Source organism: Trachypithecus francoisi, unplaced genomic scaffold (assembly GCF_009764315.1).
Source record: "Trachypithecus francoisi isolate TF-2019V2 unplaced genomic scaffold, Tfra_2.0 Lachesis_group5, whole genome shotgun sequence".
Lineage (NCBI taxonomy): Eukaryota > Metazoa > Chordata > Mammalia > Primates > Cercopithecidae > Trachypithecus > Trachypithecus francoisi.
The window spans coordinates 104,693,764-104,719,270 of NW_022681470.1; the positions used below are offsets into that span (position 1 = coordinate 104,693,764).

The 25,507-nt window shown below is 44.2% G+C and overlaps 1 protein-coding gene across 1 annotated transcript in view; it reads left to right on the forward strand.

Annotated features, from left to right (window-relative positions):
* The first annotated feature begins 892 nt into the window (after positions 1 to 892).
* The window catches only part of VTCN1 (V-set domain containing T cell activation inhibitor 1), a 68,633-nt gene continuing 44,018 nt past the window's right edge, over positions 893 to 25,507 (forward strand). Inside the window, exon 1 of the mRNA XM_033197632.1 lies at positions 893 to 1,023. Coding sequence (XP_033053523.1) covers positions 992 to 1,023 — 32 coding nt within the window. The 5' untranslated portion in view covers positions 893 to 991. The remainder of the gene's footprint in view (positions 1,024 to 25,507) is intronic.

The following is a 25,507-nucleotide window of genomic DNA, read 5'->3' on the forward strand; positions in this document are numbered from 1 at the left end:
GATGCCGCTGAAGGCCTGGAGCACCTTCACTGCAAACATAGTCAGTCAGCAGCAGCAGTAAACTGGGCAACCAGTCGTGAAACTTTCCCATCCGAGGTTCTCCTGGGGGCTGGAGGAAACAATAAGGAGAGAGAAAGAGAGACAGAGAGCAAGGCTTAGGCTTTAACGAGAATCTTGCCTAGTTGGCAATCTGCTGGATGAAATGTCAGAGATTTTTGCTAACTCACTCACCTTTGACAGTAATTGCTTCTGGGTCTTGGGATCTCCAGAGAGAGGGGCAGTTGAAGCAGAGCACATTCAGTGTCTTTTTGGAGTGTCAAAAAAATTGCAAGGTGGGAAGTGCTGGCCCTCTCCCGCTCCACTGAAATGAAACCGGAAGAGAATTGCACACCCAGCTGGGCATCTCAGGAGACCTAGGCAAGTTCAGTCTTGAGTGACAAACTCAGTGGTCTTGTCACTTAAGCTCATGGCCTTCCTGAGGTCCCCCAGCGTGAGTCTCCTCCATGAGAGACCTGACCAGTGGTGACCCAGCCTCTGAGCATCATCTACCAGCAGAGATGGGGACTCCTGGCCCCCAGGCTCCTAGCATAGCCTGACACTTTGAGTTATTCCAGTCCTTTCTTATTTTGAGATTAAATCTCCCTCCCTACAGCTCCCTTCCACAGTCAGGAGGAAAGTCCTGCTGAATACAAGCCCTGAAGCAAGGGCCTGGGAAGCTTTTCCCCGTCACCCTCTCCCAAAGTCAAGGCTTGGAAAGGCAGCTCTGAGCCCCTGGCTTGGCTGGCTGGCTGGAGCAGGCAGCCACTGTGCCTGCAGGGAATTCTGCACAGCCAGTTTCCTCATACCTGAGCTGTCTACAGGTGCACGCACCACTCCCGGCCTGAACACACTATTTAAGGCCAGCACACGGGAGCTGATTGTGAGTCACCAAGGAGGGCAGCAGCAGCTCCACTCAGCCAGTACCCAGATACGCTGGGAACCTTCCCCAGCCATGGCTTCCCTGGGGCAGATCCTCTTCTGGAGGTAGTATATACTCTTCTGTCTATCCTTATGGGTGAAGGGAACAGCGGTGAGGTCTTTTAGGGGTGCTGAGCACTGCTGGGCTGTCCCATAGGACCCCACCTATAATTTTATCTGGTCCAGCATTGGGCCAGTGGGAGCCTGGCCAGACAAGAGCCTGGACTTGACTTAACATCCCACCTCAGCTGCTCAGGGCACCTGCTCAGGGTTAGGGAGGTTTTTGGTTGGTGGCCTGCCATGGAGGGCTGGCCCTTGCTGGGCAGCTTGGACTGAGGGAAGTGTGTGCCAGGCTGGGCATTCCCCTGAGATGTCAAGGCTGTGAGCACCGTTTTGGGGACACCGAGCAGGCTGGTGTGGGCTGTATTGTGGGATGGCAGGGAATCCATGACTGCGACGGTGGAGGGGATGCAGGAGGACCCTTTATGCAGCCCCCGGGGGAAGGAGGAGAATGTACTTTCATTTCTCTATGGGTGTAATTTCTTGCTACTCCTGAGCAATTCACACCAACACCCTTTCCCAGACCCCCTGCCCCCAGCTCAAAGGTGGGGTCCCTAGTTTTCCTAGGAGCTCCTTGGAGAGGAGAACTTGCTGCTGCTGCTGTTGCTGCTGCTGCTGAACTCTCCAGAGAGGAAGAAGGAAGCAAGTCCTCTCCCCTACCTTTTGCTTCTCCCCTGAGCTACATTCTAGTTGCCTCTTTTTCCCTCAGAACAGCATTTACCGTCCTGGAGCGAAAGAGATGGAAAGTGCAGGGTTTTCTTGAAATGATTGATCCAATGTCAGTCACAACTCAGGACAGTGTTTAGGGAGACTGATACTTGTTGGTTCTAGAGGTTGTTTGAAAGATCAGTCCTCCAATTTCTGTTTCTTTTTCCCACAAAAGGAAGAAAAGAAGAGAGGGAAGGAGAGAGGAAAGGAATCCTCAGGTCAACTGTGAGAAGTTTGTGAAGAGACTAAGAGAGTAGTGTTACTTCCCAGAGGCAGCCTAGAAAATTCTTCTCCTTGAAACAAAATATCAGCTCCCGCAGACTCGACTCACATTTATCTGAAATCACTTGCTGGGTAGCAGGGATGAGGAGCTCTTCAGGGCTGGCGGGGGTGGCTGCGGCAGCACTTCTCCCCCTCCCCTGTGCCTGGCTAGAGCACTGTGCTCCAGGAGAAGCAGTGGGTGGCGGGGGCTTTCCTCTAGACCCTTCTGCCCTGAGAGGATGTCCCTAAGAAGCACCTATGTCAGAGGAGCCAGCATTTTGTGAGCGCCTCTTTCCCTGCCCTGCACTAGGTGTCTTAGAGCAGTGTGTCCACTACCGCCTTGTGAGGGCTCGTTATCACCTCAGAGAAGTTAAGGCCAGGTGACTGTGAAACCGTGCATGCGGGGATCTTGCTCTGAAATCCCAAGCTCTTTCCCCTGCCACCCTTGCCCCTGCTCCTGCCAGTCCCAGCTCCCCATGCCCCTCATTCCTCCAGCCTTGATCCCAAGGACATGAAACGCTCCTTCTATGACAAGTGGCTCCGTTGTTCGGAGTCAGATGGGATGTGTGGGCTCTCTCATAAGGCTTTGCATCCAGTCTGACTGGTTTTGCTGGAGGATTAGCAGGAGGTTCGTGTTCAAAATTCAGATCCCCCCCCCTTCAGAAACCCATTGGAATCAACAGAGACTCCTCTTGTTGGCCCCTGCATGCCTTGTTAGCTATTCACGCTCTGCAGTTTCAGAAGCAGTGACTGTCCGTGAGGGTGGCAGATCCTTTGTGCAAGGGGCCTCCAGGAAGAGGGCCAATGAGCAGCTTCAGTGGGGAGCAGGATCATAAAAGCTCGTCTCAGGGATGCAGGTGGAGCCTGCCTGGGGGAACTCTTGACCCTAACAACCCTCTCCCTTTGTCATAATGGCCTTCATTCATAAAAATGCCTCTCCTGGAGGTGATCATGACAGTGGTGATGTGGGAACGCTCATGAAAGGGCCTGCCATCCTCTGCAGACTCGGTGAGTTATTCTCCTAAGTATTCATAATTACCAGAGAGCCTAATTCCTTCAGATCTCACTTTCAGCATGCATGCTGCTCAGGGATCAAATGCTGATGTGCAGTTTTTAACCATGCCTGGCCTCCATGCACATTTAGGAGCTGTATAACTAGCACCCTCTTCCCCTCTCCCCATTATGGCTGTCGACGGCAGCAGCATTCACTTATGGAACATTTGCAAAGTGCCTGCTAGGAGGACAGGGGTAGAAAACCCTTGCTCTGAGGGAATTAAGTTCCAGTCAACAATATTAACTGAGCACTTACTATGTCCTGAATTTTGCACTAGACAATGGGGCAAAGGTGACTAAGATGCAAGATGCTGTTAAGGTCATAACCTAATGGAGGAGAAAGACTCCCACATAACAACTCTAACGTGCCACCCTTAAGTCCTGAGACAATAAGCACAGGTTGCAAGTGGAGCACTTCCGTCACCCAAGGCTTTTGGGGAGGGTTTCTGAGCCAGAGGATGGGTGGGCCATGTCTTGGACAATGAGTTCGTATGACCCAGGTGAAGAAGGGTGGAAAAGGCTGTCTAAGTAGAGGAAACAGAATTAAATCAAATGCAATAACACTCACGAATGAGTATGGTATGTTGGAAAGCTGCACACTACTCTGTATTATCACAACATGAAGATGAGGCAGGGAATGCTGGGAGATGAGGCTGAGAGGTCACACCAGGTCACAATGGGCCTTCTTCACTAGACTCAGAACTGGGATTTGTGGTGATGAGGAGCCCTTACAGGCACAAGCCATATTGGTGTCCAACTTTCAGTGTCCCTAAGCCTATAAAATCTGAGCCTTCAGAGCCTTCAGAAGGGGGTCAAGGTGGTTTTCATCAGGTGGACAGCAAGCCTGGAGGCCAGAAGAAGAGTTGGGAAACAGTTGTGGTCAGAGTATACAGAATGACAGGGACCTGGCATAGATGAGAGTGAGAGTAAAGAACTACAGGAGGAAAATGGATTCAGGAAACACTGGACTTAAAACTGGTGATATTTGATCAATGATTGGAGGGGCAGGTAGGATGCTGCAGAATAAGAGTAGATGTGGCAAGGGGCAGATCCTGGAATGACTTCCATGTTTCTGGATTGGGTGCAGTGAGTTGGGGACAAGGAAGAGAGGAGATCTAGTTAATGTGTTGAGCTTGAGATTCCCCTGGGACCAACCTAAGATGGTCCCTAGGTAGCAGAAGGCATGAGGCTAAAACTAGGAGAAGTCAGGGCTGGGGATAGACATATGAGTGTCAATAGCTCAAGGGCAAGGAATAGTCATAGTGGGTGGCTTCTAAGGAGAGCACGTGGAGGGAGAGAAGCAAGGGGCTGGGATGGAGAGCTGAAGAACACCAACATTCAAGGGTGGGCAGAGGAAGCGGGGGGTCAAGGAAAGAGCTGAGAATAAATGGCAAGAAAGATAGCAAGAGGTCAGGATAGAGATTAATGAATGTCAACAGAGCGGAGTCTCGTGGAACACGCAAGGTAGTGATCCATAAACACTTGCCCTGTTTCATCTGAAATCACTGGTGACAATGGGATTGATAAAAACATCACAGGAAGGAAGCTACTGAGTAGAGAAGGAGCAGGGATCTTTCTACCAGAGGAAGGTGGATGAAGTAGAGAATGAGGGAGCCTGGAACAAGGAGGCTCAGGGAGTTTGCTTTGGAATTTTGGTTTCCCATTTCTCCTAAGTTTGCAAGCTGGTGCCTGGCTCAGACATCTCAGACCCTGATGGTCGGGGAAAACAGTGCCAAGCAACACCATGGAAGCTTGTCTGGTAAGAAAATCTTGCTTGAGCCTAGGCTAAGGAGATCTCAGCACAGGCCATATTGGTGTCCAACTTTCAGCTTCCCTGAGCCTATAAAATCTGAGCCTTCAGAACCTTCTGAGTCCATCCCGTGAACAGGACAGGAATCTGCAAGATGAGATAAATTGTACATTGGAAGAAAGACTTCAATAGGTGGCACCTGTGTTCCTGCCCCCATCGGGAGTAGATGGTTTTCTGAGCGTTACGCTTTTCCCCCATCTCCACCTGTTGCAATGCTACTCATTTCTTTCCATATTCAGCTCAAATGCCACCTCCACTTTGAAGTCTTACAGGATTTTTCTAGTTGCCTTCAATTGCCCATCTTATGTTCACAGTCAGCCATGTTTATGAATATCTGTTCCTGGTGCCTGTTTCCCTCACCAGGGTCCTTGAGGGTTGGGAGTCTGTCTTGCTCATTGTGGTAGGGAGGCAATGCAGCACTACGCAGCACTATGGCTATGCATCTGGATTCAAATCCTTGTTCCATCATGAACATTTACCCTCCAAGAGCTTCAATTGCCCTATCTATGAAACGGGGCAGATAATAGTACCTAACTCCTAGGGCTGTATGAATGCCATGTGATAATCATGTTCCTGGCACATCCTAAGAACTCCATAAAGGTTAGCTGTTGCTATACTCATTACTTGCAACTCCCTCTACAATCCATGGTACTTGGTTGGCTCTCCATAAAAATTTGTTAAGTTCAATTTCACGACTCCACTGGCACTTCTGACCCTGAAATAGATGTTGCAGTGAGGGTATACTTTGGATTAATTACCCCAGGAATCTCTTAAATTCAGTTAGCTCTAAAAGAACTCTGGAGTTCTCTAGATTCTTATTCCACAAAATAATAATAGTAATAGAGTCCACCACACACACCTTTTGTTGTCATGAGAATACTCGTAGAGTTCTGTAGATTTATTCTACAAAAAAAAAGAAAAGAAGAAAAGATAATAATAAAGTCCACCACACCTTTTGTTGTCATGAGTCTGAGACACAATCCCTCTCTAAACCTGAGGATGCTAGGATTTAAGACTTATTAAATGTCTGACTCTTTTAATTCCAGTATAGAGCATTAAAAGTTGGTGGCAAAGAGCTTCAGCGTGGGTGAGGTGCATCTGGGAGGTCCTAGTGTGTACAAGCTCAGCGTCTAGATCTCTGCTGAGGCACTGCTGACACCAAGAACAACAACCTCAGGGGCCAGTTGGAGCGATGTGACTATGACCAAGCACGTGGTAATGCTTAATTAGCTAAACTGTCTCATAGTCCTAATTATCTCCATTTCATAGATGCAAATGTTGAGGCAAGTTACCTTGCTCAATGTCTCCTAGGCAGCCAGTGGCAGGAACCAACCTGTTACTATCTAGTCCTCTATACCGACTTTTACTGAAAAATTACCTTTCTAATCAGCTGTGCTTATTCTCTTGCTACTTAAGCAGAACCCTTTATCACTGGGAAAAACCGTGCCTCCTCAGTGACTGTCATGGCAGAAGAATTCTTAGCTGGCCAAGGGCAGAGCTCTTCCCAGAATTGGCTGGAAACTGTGGATTGTTGGTCTGTGTTGCTTCAGGCAGCTGCTCTAGATGAATGAGTGCAGGAGTAAGGAGTGACTGAAACTCAGTAAGAATTATATGCTGGCCGGGCACCATGGCTCACACCTGTAATCTCAGCACTTTGGGAGGCCAAAGCAGGTGGATCACTTGAGCCCAGGAGTTCAGGAGTTTGAGACAAGCCTGGGCAACATGGTGAAACCCCATCTCTACAAAAAATACAAAAATCAACAAGGTGTGGTGGTATATACCTGCAGTCCCAGCTACTCGGGACTGAGGTGGGAGAATTGTTTGAGCCTGTGAGGTTAAGGCTGCAGTGAGCCTTGGTGTTACTGCACTCCAGCCTAGGTAATAGAGCAAGACTTTCTCTCTCTCTCTCTCTCTCTCTCTCTCTCTCTCTCTCTCTCTCTCTCTCTCTCTCTCTCTCTCTCTCTCTCCTCTCTCTCTCCTCTCTCTCTCCTCTCTCTCTCTCTCTCTCCTTTCTCTCTCTCTCCTCTCTCTCTCTCTCTCTCTGTATATATATATATATAATACAATATATATTTATATAAACAAATGTATATTTTTATAGATATATATATATTTAAACTCTTTCTTAGCTTAAAAATTCAGAAAGTCAGAACACCTTATTTTATCAATGGGATAATCAGAATAAAATATGCAGCTTGTCCAAGGGCTATGCATTTAAAGAATGGTAGAACAGGGTTTCTTTTTTTTTTTTTTTTTTTTGAGACAGAGTCTCACTCTGTTGCCCAGGCTGAGTGCAGTGGCACAATCTTGGCTCACTGCAACCTCTGCCTCCCAGGTTCAAGTGATTCTCCTGCCTCAGCCTCCCAAGTAGCTGGAACTACAGGCGCCCGCCACCACGCCTGGCTAATTTTTTGTAGCGACGGGGTTTCACCGTATTAGCCAGGATGGTCTCCATCCCCTGACCTCGTGATCCGCCCACCTCAGCCTCCCAAAGTGCTGGGATTACAGGCGTGAGCCACTGTGCCCGGCCAAAACAGGGTGTTTTCAAAGATCTTACATTGCCCAGGGACCCTAGCTAAGAACTGTGTTGAGTGGCCGGTCGCGGTGGCTCACGCCTATAATCCCAGAACTTTGGGAGGCCAAGGTGCGCGGATCACGAGGTCAGGGGATCAAGACTATCCTGGCTAACACGGCGAAACCCCGTCTCTACTAAAAAAAAAAAAAAATACAATAAATTAGCCGGGCGTGGTGGCGGGCGCCTGTAGTCTCATCTACTTGGGAGGCTGAGGCAGGAGAATAGCATGAACCCGGGAGGCGGAGCTTGCAGTGAGGCGAGTCGCACCGCTGCACTCCAGCCTGGGCGACAGAGCGAGACTCCCTCTCAAAAGAAAAAAAAAAAAAAAAACTGTGTTGGACCCTAGCAGACCACATTTTACCCAAGCACCAAGAATCCACAAATCTGAGAGACCCAGACTTCATACATACTTACTTTTGCCATATGAAAGTGTGGAAATAACGTGGATACTGGAGTTAGTCTAATCTGTGGATGTATTCCAGCTCTCCACTTCCTAGCTGGGTGACCTCAAGGAAGTTCCTTAACCTCTCTGTGTCTTCATTACCTTATCAGTAAATCGGGCATTAATAATAGTAGCACCTAGGTCACAGGGCTGTTATAAAGACTGAGTTAATACAAGTAAAGAGCTCAGAGCACCGTCTTGTAAATAGCACTTTATGTGTTAATTACTCTCAAATTATTCCCGCCAATGTTTTTGCAGAAAACAGAGACTTGGAGGGAGGGAGAGGAATGACAAGTCCAACAATAGCAGCTGGACTTAAGGACATTTTGTGTCTGGAATCTTTTGAGATTTCAATGGATTCAGATATCCTCTTTCTAGTCCTTGTGCTGTGAGGTGTGGGAAATCCCCTGCCACCTGAGGTGGTGAACTAGATGAACCCTAAGGCCTTCCCCATCCAAACTCAATGTTCAAAGTATGGTCTTCCAACCAGCAGCATCCACATCACCTGGGAACTATAAGAAATGCAAATTTTCATTCCCCCCATCCTGCAAAGAATCAAGAATTCTGGATCAGGGCCTGGTAATCTGTGGCGTAAGAAGACCTCCAGGTGATTGTCTGTATTAGCAGCCTCTCTGTGCTCCCTGATTCCTTCAGAAAAGCACGAGGATTTAATCCAGACAGATATAAATTTCACCTGGGATCATTTATCATTCCACATTCTTCTTTAAGAAATCTGCTACAGAGCCGCAGATGGGTCTTGATGAAAACAAGGAAAAGCCATAAAGTTTCTACAGGTAAGAAACCCAGGCTACATTTCTCTGTGTGTGCGCTTTTCACAATCCCAAACCATCTGCCTGCAATGCTTCTGATTTCCTATCACATCACTTCAGATGTGTTCCTGCTGCTGCCAGCACAGTGATCATGGGAGAGAGGGCAGGCAGTTTTTCCTCTTTCTTATTCTGCAATTTAAAATGAAAAATTTCATAGACAAAAACCATGAAAGATTTGAGAGACAGAGAGTGAATCCATAAAATGTAGGAATTGTCTCTTGTAGCTCCTTGTCTTGCCTCCTCATTGTGTTTTCTTGGCACCTCCACCCTCAGAATGGCCATTTCATACCTCTCTTCCCTCTTCAATCCTCTTACAATCCTCATCCCTTCTCCCCACCCCAGCCTCAGATGATTATCTTGCTCTCCCCCTCACTGAGAAAAGAGAAACCAGCAGACAGGTACTCCTTCATCTTTTCACATCCAAAACTACCTGCTACAGTCACCGGGTGCCCTTTTTCTCTGCCTCCCCTCCTGGTACCAGAGGATTTGCTCAGCTCATATCAAAGGTCAGCCCCTCTGTGCTCTGGATCCATCTCATCTCCCAGCTCACAAACACCTCCTCCAGCCGATATCATCAGTCTCTCCTCTGCACCTCTATTATCCCCATCAGCATGCAACCCGTGTAACAGGATTTTCTGTCTTTAAAGAAAACCCTGTCTCGGCCCCACAACCTCTCCAGCTACCCACCCCATCTCTCTTTTTTTCCTTTTCAGCACTTGTTGCTAGTGTTGCCTGGAGTGAGTGTTCATCCTGGTTTTGTGGCATTGCAAAAGGAGAGTGAGGTAGAGGTTTCAAGCACAGGTTGGAGCCCCGTTGTCTGGGTCCATCCAACTCTGCAGTGAGCCGAGTCACACTTTCTAACTGTGTGACCTTGAGCAATTTAATTATCCTCTCTGCGCCTGGATTCCTCATCTGTAAAATGGGGATAATATTAGAATCTACATCATAAGATTGTAATAGGAATGAGATGAGCTAAGACATAAAGCGCTTAGCAACATATTCTTATTTCCTTTTCAATTTACTCTAGATGGATTTTGTCCCCACTATACCTAGATACTGTTCCTGTCAATGCCTCTCATCCCCTCCACATGGCTGAGTCTAATGTTTACACCTCTGTTCTTATCTTGTCTTCACTTCAGCATTCAACACAGATGTCCCCACCACCTCCCTGAAGCTCTTTCTCTTGGTTTCCATGACACTACACTCCCCTGATCTGCTGCTCTCCCCCTCACTCCTGACATCGGCTGGTCTCTCAGCCTCCGTTTCTCTATATGCAGTTGCTGGTGGCAGCTTTTCTCCTCTGCTGCCCCCACGACTCAAAGCCACCAAGCTCTGCAGTCAGGTACAAGGACATATCCTTTCATCCGTTTCCTATATTTGATGATTGACCCTACCTTTTACCAAAAGACCTAAGTGTTCAGGAACAGAATATAACAGTATGGGAACAATTATCCTTTAAAGTGGTTGGCAGAAGTTTCATAAAGTCTTATGAGGCATGATAGGGTAAGTCATGTAATAGCAAGTACTGTGTGGGAGGGAATTTCTTTTTGCATCCAGAGGAGCCCCAGGCATAAGCCCTTGAAGCTTGAGATAAGTTTTCCAGACAGGTCCTGGTGGAAAGCCCTGAGGCAGGAGAGATTTGAACGAGGGAGGCAAGAAGCTGAGATTTGATTTCACTTCTGGTCATGCAAGGAAACTGCCTTCTAGCCTCTTCCTTCTTTCTTCCATTTGTTGAAGAGAGTTCAAATATTAATGATTTTCTGCAGCCAAGAGAGAAGCAGCCAGATTTGATGGGAAAGTCATGGTGTCATTTTATTGGCCTTAGGCCAGGTGATCTTTGTCTAATGACCTTAATATGGGGTCATGGCAATTTAGCAAAACAAGCCAGGTTTTTAACCCTTCCCCTCCCCCCACCCCCGCCACAGTGGTCACCTTCACCTTGGGACCAGCCCTGTGGGTGCCTCTCCATAGAGGGGCTATATATCTCTTGGGTACTTACTCATGTCAGGTCCTTCAGAAGGACAGTTTGCAAGGAATATTAGGGGCAGGCTTGCAAGTTGCTGCTGGCTCAGAACCTAGGAACAAGACTGCATTTGTGAGTGGGATGTGTGCAGGGAAAGGGGGAGATCAGGATTCCAGAATTTCCCCTACGCGGAGGGATTCCCCCACAGAGCCCTGGGGAGAAAGCCATAATCCTGAGTTACTGTGCCTTTCTGGTCAGCAGCTCTGTGGTGCTGCTGCACTGGGAGTCCCTCCCACAGGCCAGGCTTTGTCTAAAGGTCTGGACAGAGGAATTCTCTTGGGCAATGACAGTCTCACTCTCCACCAAGAGACTGCTGAGGGGCTTTTGGGACAGTGACGTAAGCAAGCCCAGGAAGACATTTTCTCATGGTCACAGCTTTGTAAGTTGGAGCTAGTTCCCTAAGTTACCCTCAAGAGTGCATTCTATACTGCAGTTGTGCATTTATGATAGGATTATTTTCTACTATTTTCCTTTCCCATTATAAATGTACAGAATTGTCTGGGCAGGGTGGTTTATACCTATAATCCAAACACTTTAGGAGGCCAAGGCAGGAAGATCACTTCAGCCCAGGAATTCGAGACCAGACTAGGCAACATGGAGAAACCTTGTCTCTACCTCCTGTACCCCACCAAACAAAAAACAAACCAAAAAAATTAGCCTGGCATAGTAGCGGGGATTACGCCTATAGTCCCAGCTACTCAGGAGGCTGACATGGGAGGATTGCTTGACCCCAGGAGACGGAGGTTGCAGTGAGCTGAGATCACACCATTGCACTCCAGCCTGGGTGACAAAGTGAGATCCTGCCTCAAAATAAATAAATGTGCAGAACATCTAAAACATTGGAATCCAACAGACATCTGGGGCCTAACTGGAAAAGTTAACCATCATTTGTAAATAGTGTTGCTGTAGGATCCTGTGCAGAACTTCAAATAACCAACTTAAATGCAAACTTTGGAAAAGAGCCATTGGGTGAAGATCTATGTAGACAGGCTTCATCTGGGTAAGGAGGCAGAGAAACTGTTCAAACAGTAATGCTTTACCTGTCTCTTAGGTCTTGGAGTCCACCTAGCTCAGTGAGGAGGCCAGAGGAACATAATACTGAAGTCCTGGCTGGAGGTCATCTTCTCCTTGACACTACTCTCCAACCTTGGAAAGAATGGGGAGGGGGTACACTGGGATTTTTCTCAGAATTCTGTTTCCCAGGCTGGGCGGCCGCAGTGAGGTCATGGTTCATTGTAGCCTCGACCTCCCAGACTCCAGCAACCTCCCAACTCAGCCTCCCAGGTAGTTGGGATTACAGGTACTCACCACCATGCCCAGCTACTTTATTTATTATAGACGGTGTCTCCCTATCTTGTCCAGGTTGGTCTCAAAAACTCCTGGGCTCAAGCAATCCTCCCACTTCAGCCTCCCAAAGAACTGGAATTACAGGCATGAGCCACCATGACTGGCCCATAGTTCTATCCTTATAAATGACTCTTTTCTTTTTTGTTTTTGCCCTTTTAAAGTCCAACTGTGAATAGGTTTTACATAGTTATTAATACAATGTGTGTGCTTTTGTGCTCTGCTTTTTCCATGAAAACTTTTCGTGTTAAAACAAAATTTTAAAGCAATTTTACAGTTAAAAGAATCCTTGTGGGCCGGGAACGGTGGCTCAAGCCTGTAATCCCAGGACTTTGGGAGGCCAAGGTGGGTGGATCACAAGAGATGAAGACCATCCTGACCAACATGGTAAAACCCCATCTCTACTAAAAATACAAAAATTAGTCAGGCATGGTGGCACATGCCTGTAGTCCCAGCTACTGGGGAGGCTGAGGCAGGAGAATCACTTGAACCCGGAAGGCAGAGGTTGCAGTGAGCCGAGATCACACCACTGCACTTCAGCCTGGGCGACAGGGTGAGACTCCTTCTCAAAAAAAAAAAAAAAAAAAAAAGGAATCTTGCGGCTGGGCGCAGTGGCTCACACCTGTAATTCCAGCACTTTGGGAGGCCGAGGTGGGTGGATCGCTTGAGGTCAGGAGTTCAAGACTAGCCTGGATAACATGGCGAAACCCCGTCTCTACTAAAAATATAAAAATTAGCTGGGCATGGTGGTGGGCGCCTGTAACCCCAGCTACTCAGGAGGCTGAGGCAGGAGAATGACTTGAGCCTGGGAGGCAGAGCTGGCAGTGAGCAGAGATCGTGCCATCGCACTCCAGCCTGGGAGACAGGATGAGACTCAGTCTCAAAAAAAAAAAAAAAAGAAAAAGAAAAAGAAAAATGGTAATTTCAAAGGACTTGACCTAATATATATTCTTCTAGGACATTCATTGTGCATATTAGCATATTAAAGGCTTTAAAAAATCCTATAGACTTAAAGAAATCTGTTTAATTGTGATTCACCCAATATTATGAAAATGTAATGCCTTTAAAAATAATACTCGTTAATATACATTAGGACACCTTCAAGAAACTAGGCATTGGGGTAATTACAAAAGAATAGAAGCCACGACGAGACAAAAGTATGTGAATGTGGGAGCCCAGGAGCAGCATCTGGGGCCTTCTCCCACCTTCCAAACTGGATGCAGATGCTGCCTGAGCAGATGCCCAGGAACCAAAGGACAGGCTGGTATTTTTACTTCCCAGGAATGCCCTCTCATATTTGATATCCCAAGTCATCATATTTTTCAGGCCTTCCCCTTCTACAACAATGCTTTCTTGATTAACCTTGCGCCACATTGGCTTGTTTTAGAACTGACCTATGCTCTTTCCTCTCATAAAAGTATAGAGAGGATTCATGAGGTGATAGGAATGGGCCACCCCATAGTTCTCAAATGACAGACATTAAATAAACATGGGTAGTGTTTTGACGGCCGTCTCATTGTTATAATTTTAATTACTTTACCTTTCAGGGTATTATTCTCATCTTAGTTTATAGATGTTCATTTCATTTGCTGACAACTCCCAGGTGGGTGATGCCAATGTGGATGCAGGAGGCGATGCAGCCCTAGGTTACCTATGCCTCTACAGAGACCACGGATGCCGAAGGCACAAGTAACCAGAATTTGAATTAATTTTTCTGCAGCCACTGGAGCCAAATGTCTAAGACAGGGAATGGAAATGTCGGATGGGGGTAGAATCAGAGTACAGTGAAACAATGGCTGGCCAGGACTAAATCCTTAGTACTTCTACTTTTTTTTTCTTGTTTTACTCTACTGTCCCACTCTCTGGAATCTTTCCCATGAGAGATCCTTTAACAGGCTTGTCTGTCATTCACATATAACACACAAGCCTTTATTAGGGCTGTCTGTCTTTCACATGTTGTTAGTATGACCAATTCTCTAGAGAGTGAGGAGGCATTTTGACATCACTGTGCCAATCTGATCTGGTTACCTACCAGTTGTTAGATGTGAGTAGAAATAATCGTGATACTTCAGGGAAGTGGAAGATGAGAGTTGAAAGGTAGGGTGGGGGCGTCCCTAGGATAGCACACGTTAATGTAATTAAAGTGGTTAACTGTAGCTGGGTAAGGTTGAAGTGACATTAAATGGGGCCCCGACAGTTTTGTGCCCCTGCAGTAGAAAGCAGTGCCCAGAGTGAATATACCTACAGGAGAAATTCTTGGACTCTCAGGGGCATTGCTACAAACACCCAGTTACCAGGAGGCATAAGAACAACCTTTTGCTTTCTCATGATGTAAATGGAAGTACAGCCCTTGATTTAGACTCACCAAAAAAGCAAACACTGGCAAACCTTGAACAAGCCATGCCGTCTTCCAGATCCTTACCTCTCATTTTGTTACCAGTGGAGGGTGTCCAGGTTCTCAGCATCGTGAACAAAGAATTGGACAAAACACACAAACAAAGCAAAGAAAGAATGAAGCAACAAAAGCAGAGAGTTACTGAAGGTGAAAGTATGCTCCACACGATGGGAGCAGGCCAAGCATAGGGGCGTATGAGCCCTGTTACAGAATTTTCAGGGGCCTAAATACCCTCTAGAGGTTTCCATTGGTTACTTGGTGTATGCCCTATGTAAATGAAGAGGATGAAGTAAAGTTTCAAAGTCATTTACTCAGTGTACTCCCTAAGTAAATGGAGAGGATATTTCCTGTTATAGCTGAAGCGTTTCCATTTGACTTAGTTCTAGGAAGTCAGCATGAATGGGCCATATGCTCCCTGTCTCCAGACCCTATTCTCCTGCCTCAAATTTGTCCTCTATAAAAGTCAAAAAAATCCTAATAATATATCCTGAGTTCTCTGAGAGCAGTGAGAAGGGGGAGGGGTGTGACCATTGCTAATTCTCTTTAGGTACATGATAAATCTGTTTTCTCGTATTTCTACATTGATATTTTCTAGCAGACAAATTACTAGGTCAATGAAATGGCTTGACTTTTACGGGCTTAGCAAATAAGTACTTATAGTTTCACGAATACTGACCCCAACATATTGTACTTATCTTAATAAACATGTTGTGTGAAAGTAAATGATGATTTTCCGAGGCAGAAAGTATGTGAACTGCAAGAGAATCTTTTTAATGTGGGTAGAGGCTCCTGCTAGCTTCACAATTTTCTACCTTTAAGGCAAATAAAGTTGTAAAGAAGTGAGCTGCAAGATGGTGGCTTTCATTAGCATTCCCCAAAGGTGTCAAACTGTGAAGGAAGTATTCTGTTTATTCGAAAATTCTAGGGGCTCCAGGTGCTGCTCGCTTGAGCTCTCTGGAACTGAGGCTGCTCTCTAATCATTGCCTGGGGTAGCTTGTGAGCCACATATCAAATCAACTTATGAAGAACATGCTTGCTCACTTAAATGAAGAAAAACAAGCTATCTATAATTTATAGCACATATTCACTTGGGTACTAGCTCTTTCTGTGAGAGTTATTCTGAAAATGCAAACCACTAACCCAGGAAAGTATTTAAGTTACCAGCTTTACGAGAGCATTAAATGGAGAGATGCCTGTTTGCCCAACATCTAAAAGAGCTAGATTGTACTCTTAAAAAAAAAAAGGCAGGGTTTTCTTTTTTAGAATATCTTTTCCTTGTTTGTTTTATAAGAATAATATTGGATTAGTGTGGAAAATTTGGAAAATACAAAAAAAGCACAAAGGAAAAAATCTTTATCGGTCCTAACCTAGAGATAAGCACTATTTATATGTCCTTTCAGTCTGTTTTTTCCTCTCTCTCTCTCTCTCTCTCTCTCTATATATATATATATGTATTTAATACATAGCAAAATACTGAACATATTATTTTGGAAACTACTTTCTACTTATTGGTCTTATAAGTATTTCTCAAATAAATCTTCTGTAATATGATTTTTTTTTTTTTTTTGAGACGGAGTCTCACTCTGTGGCCCGGGCTGGAGTGCAGTGGCCGGATCTCAGCTCACTGCAAGCTCCGCCTCCCGGGTACACGCCATTCTCCTGCCTCAGCCTCCCAAATAGCTGGAACTACAGGTGCCTGCCACCTCGCCCAGCTAGCTTTTTTGTATTTTTTAGTAGAGACGGGGTTTCACCATGTTAACCAGGATGGTCTCGATCTCCTGACCTCGTGATCCGCCCGCCTTGGCCTCCCAAAGTGCTGGGATTACAGGCTTGAGCCACCGCGCCTGGCCTGTAATATGATTTTGTAACAAATGTATAGGATTGTCACTAATGATGAACCTTAATTCACTCACTAAGTTCCCTATTGTTGGACATTTAATTGCCTTCAATTATTTGCCACAAATATTACATTTATTTTATTTTATTATCATCATCAAGACACAGTCTCACTTTGTTGCCTCACCTAGAGTGCAGTGGTACCATCATGGCTCACTGCAGTCTCAACTTCCCAGGATCAAGTGATCCTCCCACTTCAGCCTTCCGAGTAGCTGGGACTACAGGTGCATGTCAACATGCCTGACTAAATTTTTTAAATTTTTGTTGAGGCAAGGCCTTCCTATGTTGCCCAAGCTGGTCTCAAACCCCTGGGCTCAGGCAATCCTCCCTACTCGTCCTCCCAAAGGGTTGGGATTGCAGGTGTGAGCCACTGCACCCAATCCTATTACATTAATTTTAATCAACACTATAGAAAACCTTGGAAATGCATCTTGTTGGTTCTATAGAATGAATTCCTAGAAATAGAATTACTGGGATCAAAGTGGGCTGTGCATATCGTAAGCCTTCTGATATATGTGGCCAAGTTTTTCCCCTCTCCCCACACTAAAATTGGTACCAACTTATGCTCCTACCAACCATTTAGATGCCTTAAAGTATTAATTTTCACTAAAGCCTTTTTCCAGAACCAGCACTAACCCTGCCAACATATTGAAAAAGAAAATGACAAAATTTTAATTTAACATTCCCATCTTCTTCAATATTTGAGATTTTCTTTCTTGTTTCTTAGCCTCCTTTCTCTTTTTTCCCCACAGCTTAATTGAGGTATAATTGACAAAAATTCTATGTATTTAAGGCATACAATGTGATGATTTGATGTACATATACATTGTGAAATGATTACCACAATCAAGTCAGTTAACACATATACCACCTCAGTTATTTGTGTGTGTGCAGTGAAAACACTTAAGATCTGCTGTTAGCAAATTTCAAGTGTACAATAAAATATTACTATTATTATTATTATTATTATTATTTTGAGATGGAGTCTTGCTCTCTCTCTCAGGCTAGAGTGCAGTGGCATGATCTCTGCTCACTGCAACCTCCTCCTCCCGGGTTCAAACAATTCTCCTGTCTCAGCCTCCCAAGTAGCTGGTACTACAGGCGCCCGCCACCATGCCTGGCTAATTTTTGTATTTTTACTAGAGATAGGGTTTCACTATATTAGTCAGACTGGTCTCGAACTCCTGACCTCAGGTGATCCACCCACCTCGGACTCCCAAAGTGCTGGGATTACAGGCATGAGCCACTGTGCCTGGCCTACAAAACAATATTTTTAACTACAGGCCCCATGCTGTATATTAGATCCTCAGAACTTATTGTTCTTATACATGAAATTTTGTACCCTTTGACTAACACCTCTCCAGTTTCCCTAACCCTCATCCCCTGGCAACCACCATTCATCTCTCTGCTTTAACCAGTATAACTTTTTAAGAGTCCATATATAAATGAGATGATATAGTATTTGTCTTTTTGTGTCTGATTTATTTCACTTAGCATGATGACCTCCAGGTTCATCTATGTTACCACAAATGGCAGGATTTCCTGCCTCTCATATGCTGAATAATATTTCATTGTAAATATGAGACACAATTTCTTTGTCAACTCAGGTATTGATGGACACAGGTTGTTTCCATATGATGGCTCTTATGAATAATGCTGCAATGAACGTGGGGGTGCTGATAGGCCTTCTAGACATTGATTACATTTCCTTTGGATAGACACCCAGCAGTGAGATTGATGGATCAAATGGTAGTTCCATTTTTAACTTTTTGAAGAATCTTTGTACTGTTTTCCACAATAACTATACCAATTTACATTCCCACCAGTAGTATACAAATGTTCCTTTTTCTCTGCATCATCACCAACTTTTTTTTTTTTTTTTTTTTGAGACGGAGTCTTGCTCTGTCACCCAGGCTGGAGTGCAGTGGTGCGATCTCGGCTCACTGCAAGCTCCGCCTTCCGGGTTCACTGCATTCTCCTGCCTCAGCCTCCAGAGTAGCTGGGACTACAGGCGCCCCCCACTGTGCCCGACTAATTTTTGTTTTTGTAGTACAGATGGGGCTTCACCATGTTGGCCAGGATGATCTCAATCTCCTGACCTTGCCTCACCAACATTTTTATCACTTGTCTTTTTGATAAGGGCTATTGTAACAGGTGTGAGGTGATATCTCACTGTGGTTTTTATTTATATTCCCTAATGATTAGTGATGTTGACCACCTTTTCATTTGCCTGTTGGCCATTTATGTATCTTTGAAAAAGATGTATATTCAAGTCTTTGCCCATTTTTAAAACTTGGGTTATTTGGTTTCTTGCTATTGTGTAATATGAGTTCCTTATATATTTTGACATTAACTCCTTATCAGATATATTGTTTGCAAATATTTTCTTCTATTCTTTAGGTTGCCTGTTCATTTTGTTGATTGTTTTCTTTGCAGAAGATTTCTAGTTTGAAGTATTCCATTTATTTAGTTTTGCTTTTTTGCTTGTGTTTTTGGTGTCATATCCAAAAAGTCATTGCCAAATCCAGGATCAAAGGGAACTTTTTTCCTGGTAGTTTGAATTCTGAGTCTTATATTTAGTCTTCAATACATTTTGAGTTAATGTTTGTGTGTGGTATAAGATAAAGATCCAATTTCATTCTTTTGCATGTGGATCTCTGGTTTTCCCAATATCATTTATTGCTGCTGCTATTGGATGGAATGTTCTATCTATGTCTATTAGCTCCATTTGGTCTGTAGAATTTTTTTTTTTTTTTTTTTTGAGACGGAGTCTCGCTGTGTCGCCCAGGCTGGAGTGCAGTGGTGCGATCTTGGCTCACTGCAAGCTCCGCCTCCCGGGTTCATGCCATTCTCCCGCCTCAGCCTCCGAGTAGCTGGGACTACAGGCGCCCGCCACCTCGCCCGGCTAATTTTTTGTATTTTTAGTAGAGACGGGGTTTCACCGTGTTAGCCAGGATGGTCTCGATCTCCTGACCTCGTGATCCACCCGCCTTGGCCTCCCAAAGTGCTGGGATTACAGGCTTGAGCCACCGCGCCCGGCCTGGTCTGTAGAATTATTCAGGCCTACCGTTTCTTTATGGATTTTCTGTCTAAATGATCTCTCCATCATTGAAAGTGGGATATTAAAGTCCGCTACTATTTTGGTTTTGCTGCCTTTTCTCCCTTGAGTTCTGTTAATATTTGCTTTACATATTTAGATGCTCCAAGGTTGGATGCATAGATATATTTATAATTGTTATATCCTCTTGATGAATTAACCCCTTTGTCATTATCTTTGTTATTATCTTTGTCTTTCCCAACAAATTTTGACTGAAAGTCTACTTTGTCTGATATAAGCATAGCCATTGTTCTTCTCTTTTGGTTACCATTTGCGTGGAATCTCTTTCCATTTCTTCACTTTCATTCTGTGTCCTAAGGGTAAAATGAATTTCTTATAGACAGCATATTGTAGGATCTTTTTAAAAAATCCATTCAATAATTCTGTCTTTTGATTGAAAAATGTAATCCATTTACATTTAAAGTAATTATTGATAGGCAAGTACAATCATCCCTAAGTATCTGTGGGGAATTGGTTCCAGGAACCACCCCCAACCCCAGAATGCCTGATACTAAAATCCACAGATGCTCAAGTTCCTTATATAAAATGGCGTAGTAGTTGGATATAATTTATGCACATCCCCCATATACTTTAAATCATCTCTAGATTACTTAAAATACCTAATACAATGTACATGCTGTGTAAATAGTTGTTATGCTGTATTGTTATTCTTATTCCCATTGTTATTGTTGTGTTATTTTATTGTTTTCTTCCTAACATATTAATATTTGATGCACAGTTGGTTGAATCCACAGATGTAGAACCCATTAATACTAATTTATTATTATTTCATTTTGTTGTTTTCTGAGTGGTTTGTAGTTTCTTTCCTTCTGTCTTTCTGTCTTCCTTTGTGATTTGATTACTTTTTTGTAGTGTTATTCTTTGATTCATTTCTCTTTATCTTTTGTCTACTAGAATTTTTTTTGAGTTATCCTGAGGTTTACATAAAACACCTTATAACAGTCTATTTTAAGCTAACAACTTAACTTCAATTGCACATGAAACTCTACAATCTTACCCTCAACACATACATCTTATGATATTAATGTCACACTTTATATTTCTAAAAGTATATACCCGTTAAAAAATGATAGCTATAGTTGCTGGACGTGGTGGCTCACGCCTGTAATCCCAGCACTTTGGGAGGCCAAGGTGGGTGAATCACGAGGTCAGGAGTTCAGGACCAGCCTGGCCAAAATGGTGAAACCTCGTCTCTAGTAAAAATACAAAACTTAGCCGCGCCTGCTGGAAGACACCTGTAATCCCAGCTACTTGGGAGGCTGAGGCAGAGAATTGCTTGGAACCTGGGGAACGGAGGTTGCAGTGAGCCGAAATCGTGCCACTGCACTCCAGCCTGGGCAACAGAGCGAGACTCCATTGCAAAAATAACTAACTAACTAAATAAATAAATAAATGCTATAGTTATATTTAATACTGTTGTCTTTTAACTTTTATACTACAATATAATGTGACTCCTGTACCACAGTTACAGAATTTGAGTATTCTCAATTTGACTGTATATTTACTTTTTCCAGTGAATTTTATACTTCTATATGCTTTCGTATTGTTACTTGGCATCCTTTAATTTCAACTTGAGAAATCTTCTTTAGCATTTCTCATAAGGCAGGTCTAGTAGTAATGAAATCCTTTGGTTTTTGTTTATCTGAGAATATCTTCATCTGTTCTTCATTTCTGAAGGATAGTTTTGTTAGGTTTAGTATTTTGGGTTGACAGTTGTTTTCTTCTAGCATTTTGAATATATCATCCCATTTCTTCCTGGCCTGTAAGGCTTCTGCTGAAAAATCCACCAGTAGCTTCATAAAGTTTCCCTTTTATGTGACAAGCCTCTTTTTTCTTGCTGCTTTCAAAATTCTGTCTTTGTCTTTGAGTTTGGATTTTATTTTGTTATAATGTGTCTTGGAGTAATATTCCTTGGGGACCCTGCTTAAAATCTTTTGAGCTCTGTAAATTTGGATGTCTATATATATATATCCTAAGATTTGGGATGTTTTCAACTACTATATTCCCCCCCTACCCCACCCCCCCACCCCGAACAGTGTCTTGCTTGGTTGCCCACGCTGGAGTACAGGAGTGTAGTGGCATGATCATAGTCCACTACAGCCTCAAACTCCTAGGCTCAAGAGATCCTTCCACCTTAGCCTCTCAAGTAGCTAGGACTACAGGTGTTTGTCCCTATGCCCAGCTTATTTTTTATTTAATTTAATTTAATTTAATTTATTTATTTATTGAGATGGAGTTTTGCTCTTGTGGCCCAACCAAGGTAAAGTGCAATGGCGCAATCTCAGCTCACTGCACCCTCTGTCACCTGGGTTCAAACAATTCTCCTGCCTCAGCCTCCCGAGTAGCTGGGATTACAGGCATGGTCCGCCACGCCCGGCTAATTTTGTAATTTTAGTAGAGACAGGGTTTCTCCATGCTGGTCAGGCGGGTCTCAAACTCCCGACCTCAGGTGATCTGCCCGCCTTGGCCTCCCAGCATCCAGACTGTTTTTTATTTTTTATAGAAATGTAGTCTGGCTGGCTATGTTGCCCAGGCTGGTCTCAAACTCCTGGCTGCAGGCAATCCTCCCACCTTGGCCTCCCAAAGTGCTGAGATTACAGACATGAGCCACCATGCCTGGCCTATTACATCTTTAAATAGTATGTTTTCCTCTTTCTGTCTTGCTTCTCCTTCTAAGACTCCCATAGTGGATATATCTGATCACTTGATAGTGACCCAAAGGTCTTATATGCTTTCTGTACTATTTTTCATTGTTTTTCTTTTTGTTCCTCTAAATGACTGATTGCAAATGACCTGTCTTTAAGTTCGTTGATTTTTTTTCTTGTGTGATCAAGTCTGCTGTTGAAGCTCTCTCTCTATCAAATGTTCTGTCACTACATTCTTCAGCTCCAAGATTTCTGTTCAGTTCTTCTTTATGGTTTTTGTTTATTTATTAAACTCTTCCTTTTTATGTATTGTTTTTCTGATTTTTGTTTAATTGTCTGTGTTCTTTTGCATCTCATTGAGCTTAAGATTATTATTTTAAATTTTTGTCAGGCAATTAATAGATTTTCATATTTTGGGTTGGTTGCTGAAATTTTACTAGTTTCTTTGATGGTCTCACGTTTGCCTGATTCTTCTTAATCTGAATAGACTTGCATTAGTGTTTATGTATTGTAAGGACCAAACATCTGTTTTAGACTTTATAGATTGGTTTTGGCAGGTAAGGACATTTGCCTGTCAGTTCCCTGGGCTGATGGTATTGCCTCCAGGATTGTAGTTAAGCAGGGTTGGAGTCGGGTTACATAACTGCTCCTGGGTCTGCAGTGGGGTTCACTGTTGGTGGGCCCATTACCAATGGCTTGGGCAGGTGTGGATCCTGTCTGGAGGAGTCCTAGATTTTGGTCAGTAGGGCTGATACTGAGACAAGGTCTACCTCAGGGTCTGCGGGTCTGTGGACAGTGGTCTTGTTATCAGGTGTGTGTATGTCTATGGCTCCTGCCAAGTCTCTGGGAGAATCCCTGCTGAGTTAATAAGCAGGCAGCATTGGCTCTGGTCTGTGGCTAAGAGGGGCTGAAACCAAGTCACAGAGTTCCTTCAGGATCTACAGTTGAGACCAGCGTTTTCAGGCCTACCTCTGCAGACATGGATGGGCATGGCTCCTGCCAGGTTCTTGGGTGGTTAGGACTGCCGAGGCCATAGCCTGAGAAGTGCTGAAGGTAGGTCATAGGGCTGCTTCAGAATCCTCAGCTGGACTGAGATTGGCAGGTCTGTCTCCATGGGCACAGACAGTTACGTCTCCCATCAAGTCCTGAGTGAACAGGACTGCTTCACAGGCACAGTGGAGAGGGACTAGCACTGGGTCATAGGCTGATTTGCAGTCCACAGATGGGAACAAGATCAATGGGCACTTGTGTGTGGTGTGTGACTCCTCCTGGGCTCCTTGGCTGATGTTGCTGGTGGCAGGACCAAGACCAAATGGGATTGTAGCTGAATCCACAGAGGATGAAGCTGTTTCTGGATCTTGTGGTGGGTGAGTCTGCCACCAAGGCATGAGCCTACCTCCTTGGTCTTGGGCTTCACTGGGGTTTTGCAAACTCCTACTTGGATTCCAAAGCTCCCACAAAGGTACCTGGATCCACCAGTGGTTGCCAAATTAACACTGCTATGGGGGAATATGAGTGGGGATCTCCTATCCCACCATTTTACTGATGACCCTCTTCTTAGCTGCCTTCCTTTTAATTTACCACCCAACTCTACTCCCAGTAAGGTAACGGATACACTCATTTACCCAGCTATCAATAACTAACGAGTGAAACATCGTACTAAATATTTTAATCAGGAACAAAAACAAAGAAATAACTTCCTTGTTCTGAAGTTTCACTTTATTATCAGGCTAAAAATGAGAGTTATTTTGAGGTGAAGAAAGTCCACCTCTGCAGCGCTTCAGAGCAAGTAAAGCAGGTCATCTGTTCCTGTTGTTCCTGAGGCTGACTTTTGCCAAGTCTCCCTTTCACGGAACAACAAGGAAAAACAATTAAGTACTCACAGAATTTTCTTTTTCTACCCAACTTCTCATGAAAATCTTAGCACTTTCTGCTAAATCTCCACATTCCCCAACTCACAATTATGAGTTCAATGGAGTAAATCATGCAGAGAAGACTGAAAAGGAAATGAGAGAAAGGACAGAGGATAGTGGACCTGCACGTGCAAAACAAGAAAATAGGCAGCAGGGTGGGCACAGAGGGAGAAGAGATGAGGAAGTGAACTTCAGAGAGAGTTTTGAGGAAATTCTAGGAAGGGAAAAGTTTGGGGGAACTAATAAGAAGGGTGGAAGTTGGTAAAGAGGATCTTTTCAAGAGGAAGTTTTGCTGTGCATTATCCATGTAATGCATTTTATATTTTTCTAAATATTCATTGGTTTCACCTACACTTTTCTGCTTGGCTGATATTTTGTTTACTGTGACACTGCCAAAACCTAGACCACAGACATCAGGACTTTATGTGGATTATAATAACATTGTATCTCTGGAGTTAGAAAATTATTTTTTACTTACATATGATAATTAGCAGATTCCTTTTTCTTTTTTCTTTTCTTTTTCTTTTTTTTTTTTTTGAGATGGAGTGTCGCTCTGTCACCCAGGCTGGAATGCAGTGGCATGATCTCAGCTCACTGCAAGCTCTGCCTCCCGGGTTCACGCCATTCTCCTGTCTCAGCTTCCCGAGTAGCTGGGACTATAGGCACCCACCACCATGCCTGGTTAATTTTTTTTTTTGTATTTTTAGTAGAGATGGGGTTTCACCGTGTTAGCCAGGATGGTCTTCATCTCCTGACCTCATGATCCTCCCACCTTGGCCTCCCAAAGTGCTGGGATTACAGGTGTGAGCCACTGTGCCCGGCCAATTAGCAGATTTTTAAATATGTATTTGTATTTAGTTAATTGTAATTGTTCACATAAAACTACCTAAAACTGTTCACATAAAACCTACTCAAAAGTATAATTTAAGGAGTCATTACCCTGAAATGAAAATATGAACTGCTTCCAATGGCCTGAAGGATCTTGGGGGAAAAAAAATGGGCTGCCATTCACTTGAGTTGTGTCATGGACATATTTTGGTATAGTAGTAGAACATGTCCCAAAATCAGGTGAGCTCAGTTTAGCATTTATCAAATGCCTAGGATGAGTCAGGCATGATGTCTGACACTCAGGGAAATAAATGTGATTGATGAATTGATTCAACATGACCAGTAGTTATAATCAAAGGAATACTTTCTTTTTATCTCCGACCTTTTAAAGTGTATGTATAGAAATACATGATGAAATTTCTGAAGCCTCTGATGAAAACCTGGTTTTACCTTCAACTGCCTGATGTTGCCCCAGTCCCTTATTCCCCAAAAGTCTGCTTCACACATGACTGTCACTGCTCAGTTCCCTCTCCCAGTTATTCCTATTGGTGAGGACTCCACATGGTTCTAGGACATCTGCCTTGCTGGAAGGATGTACATTCCTTGCCTCATAGAAGAGTGGTGACTCTCGCAGCTCTCTCTGTTCCCT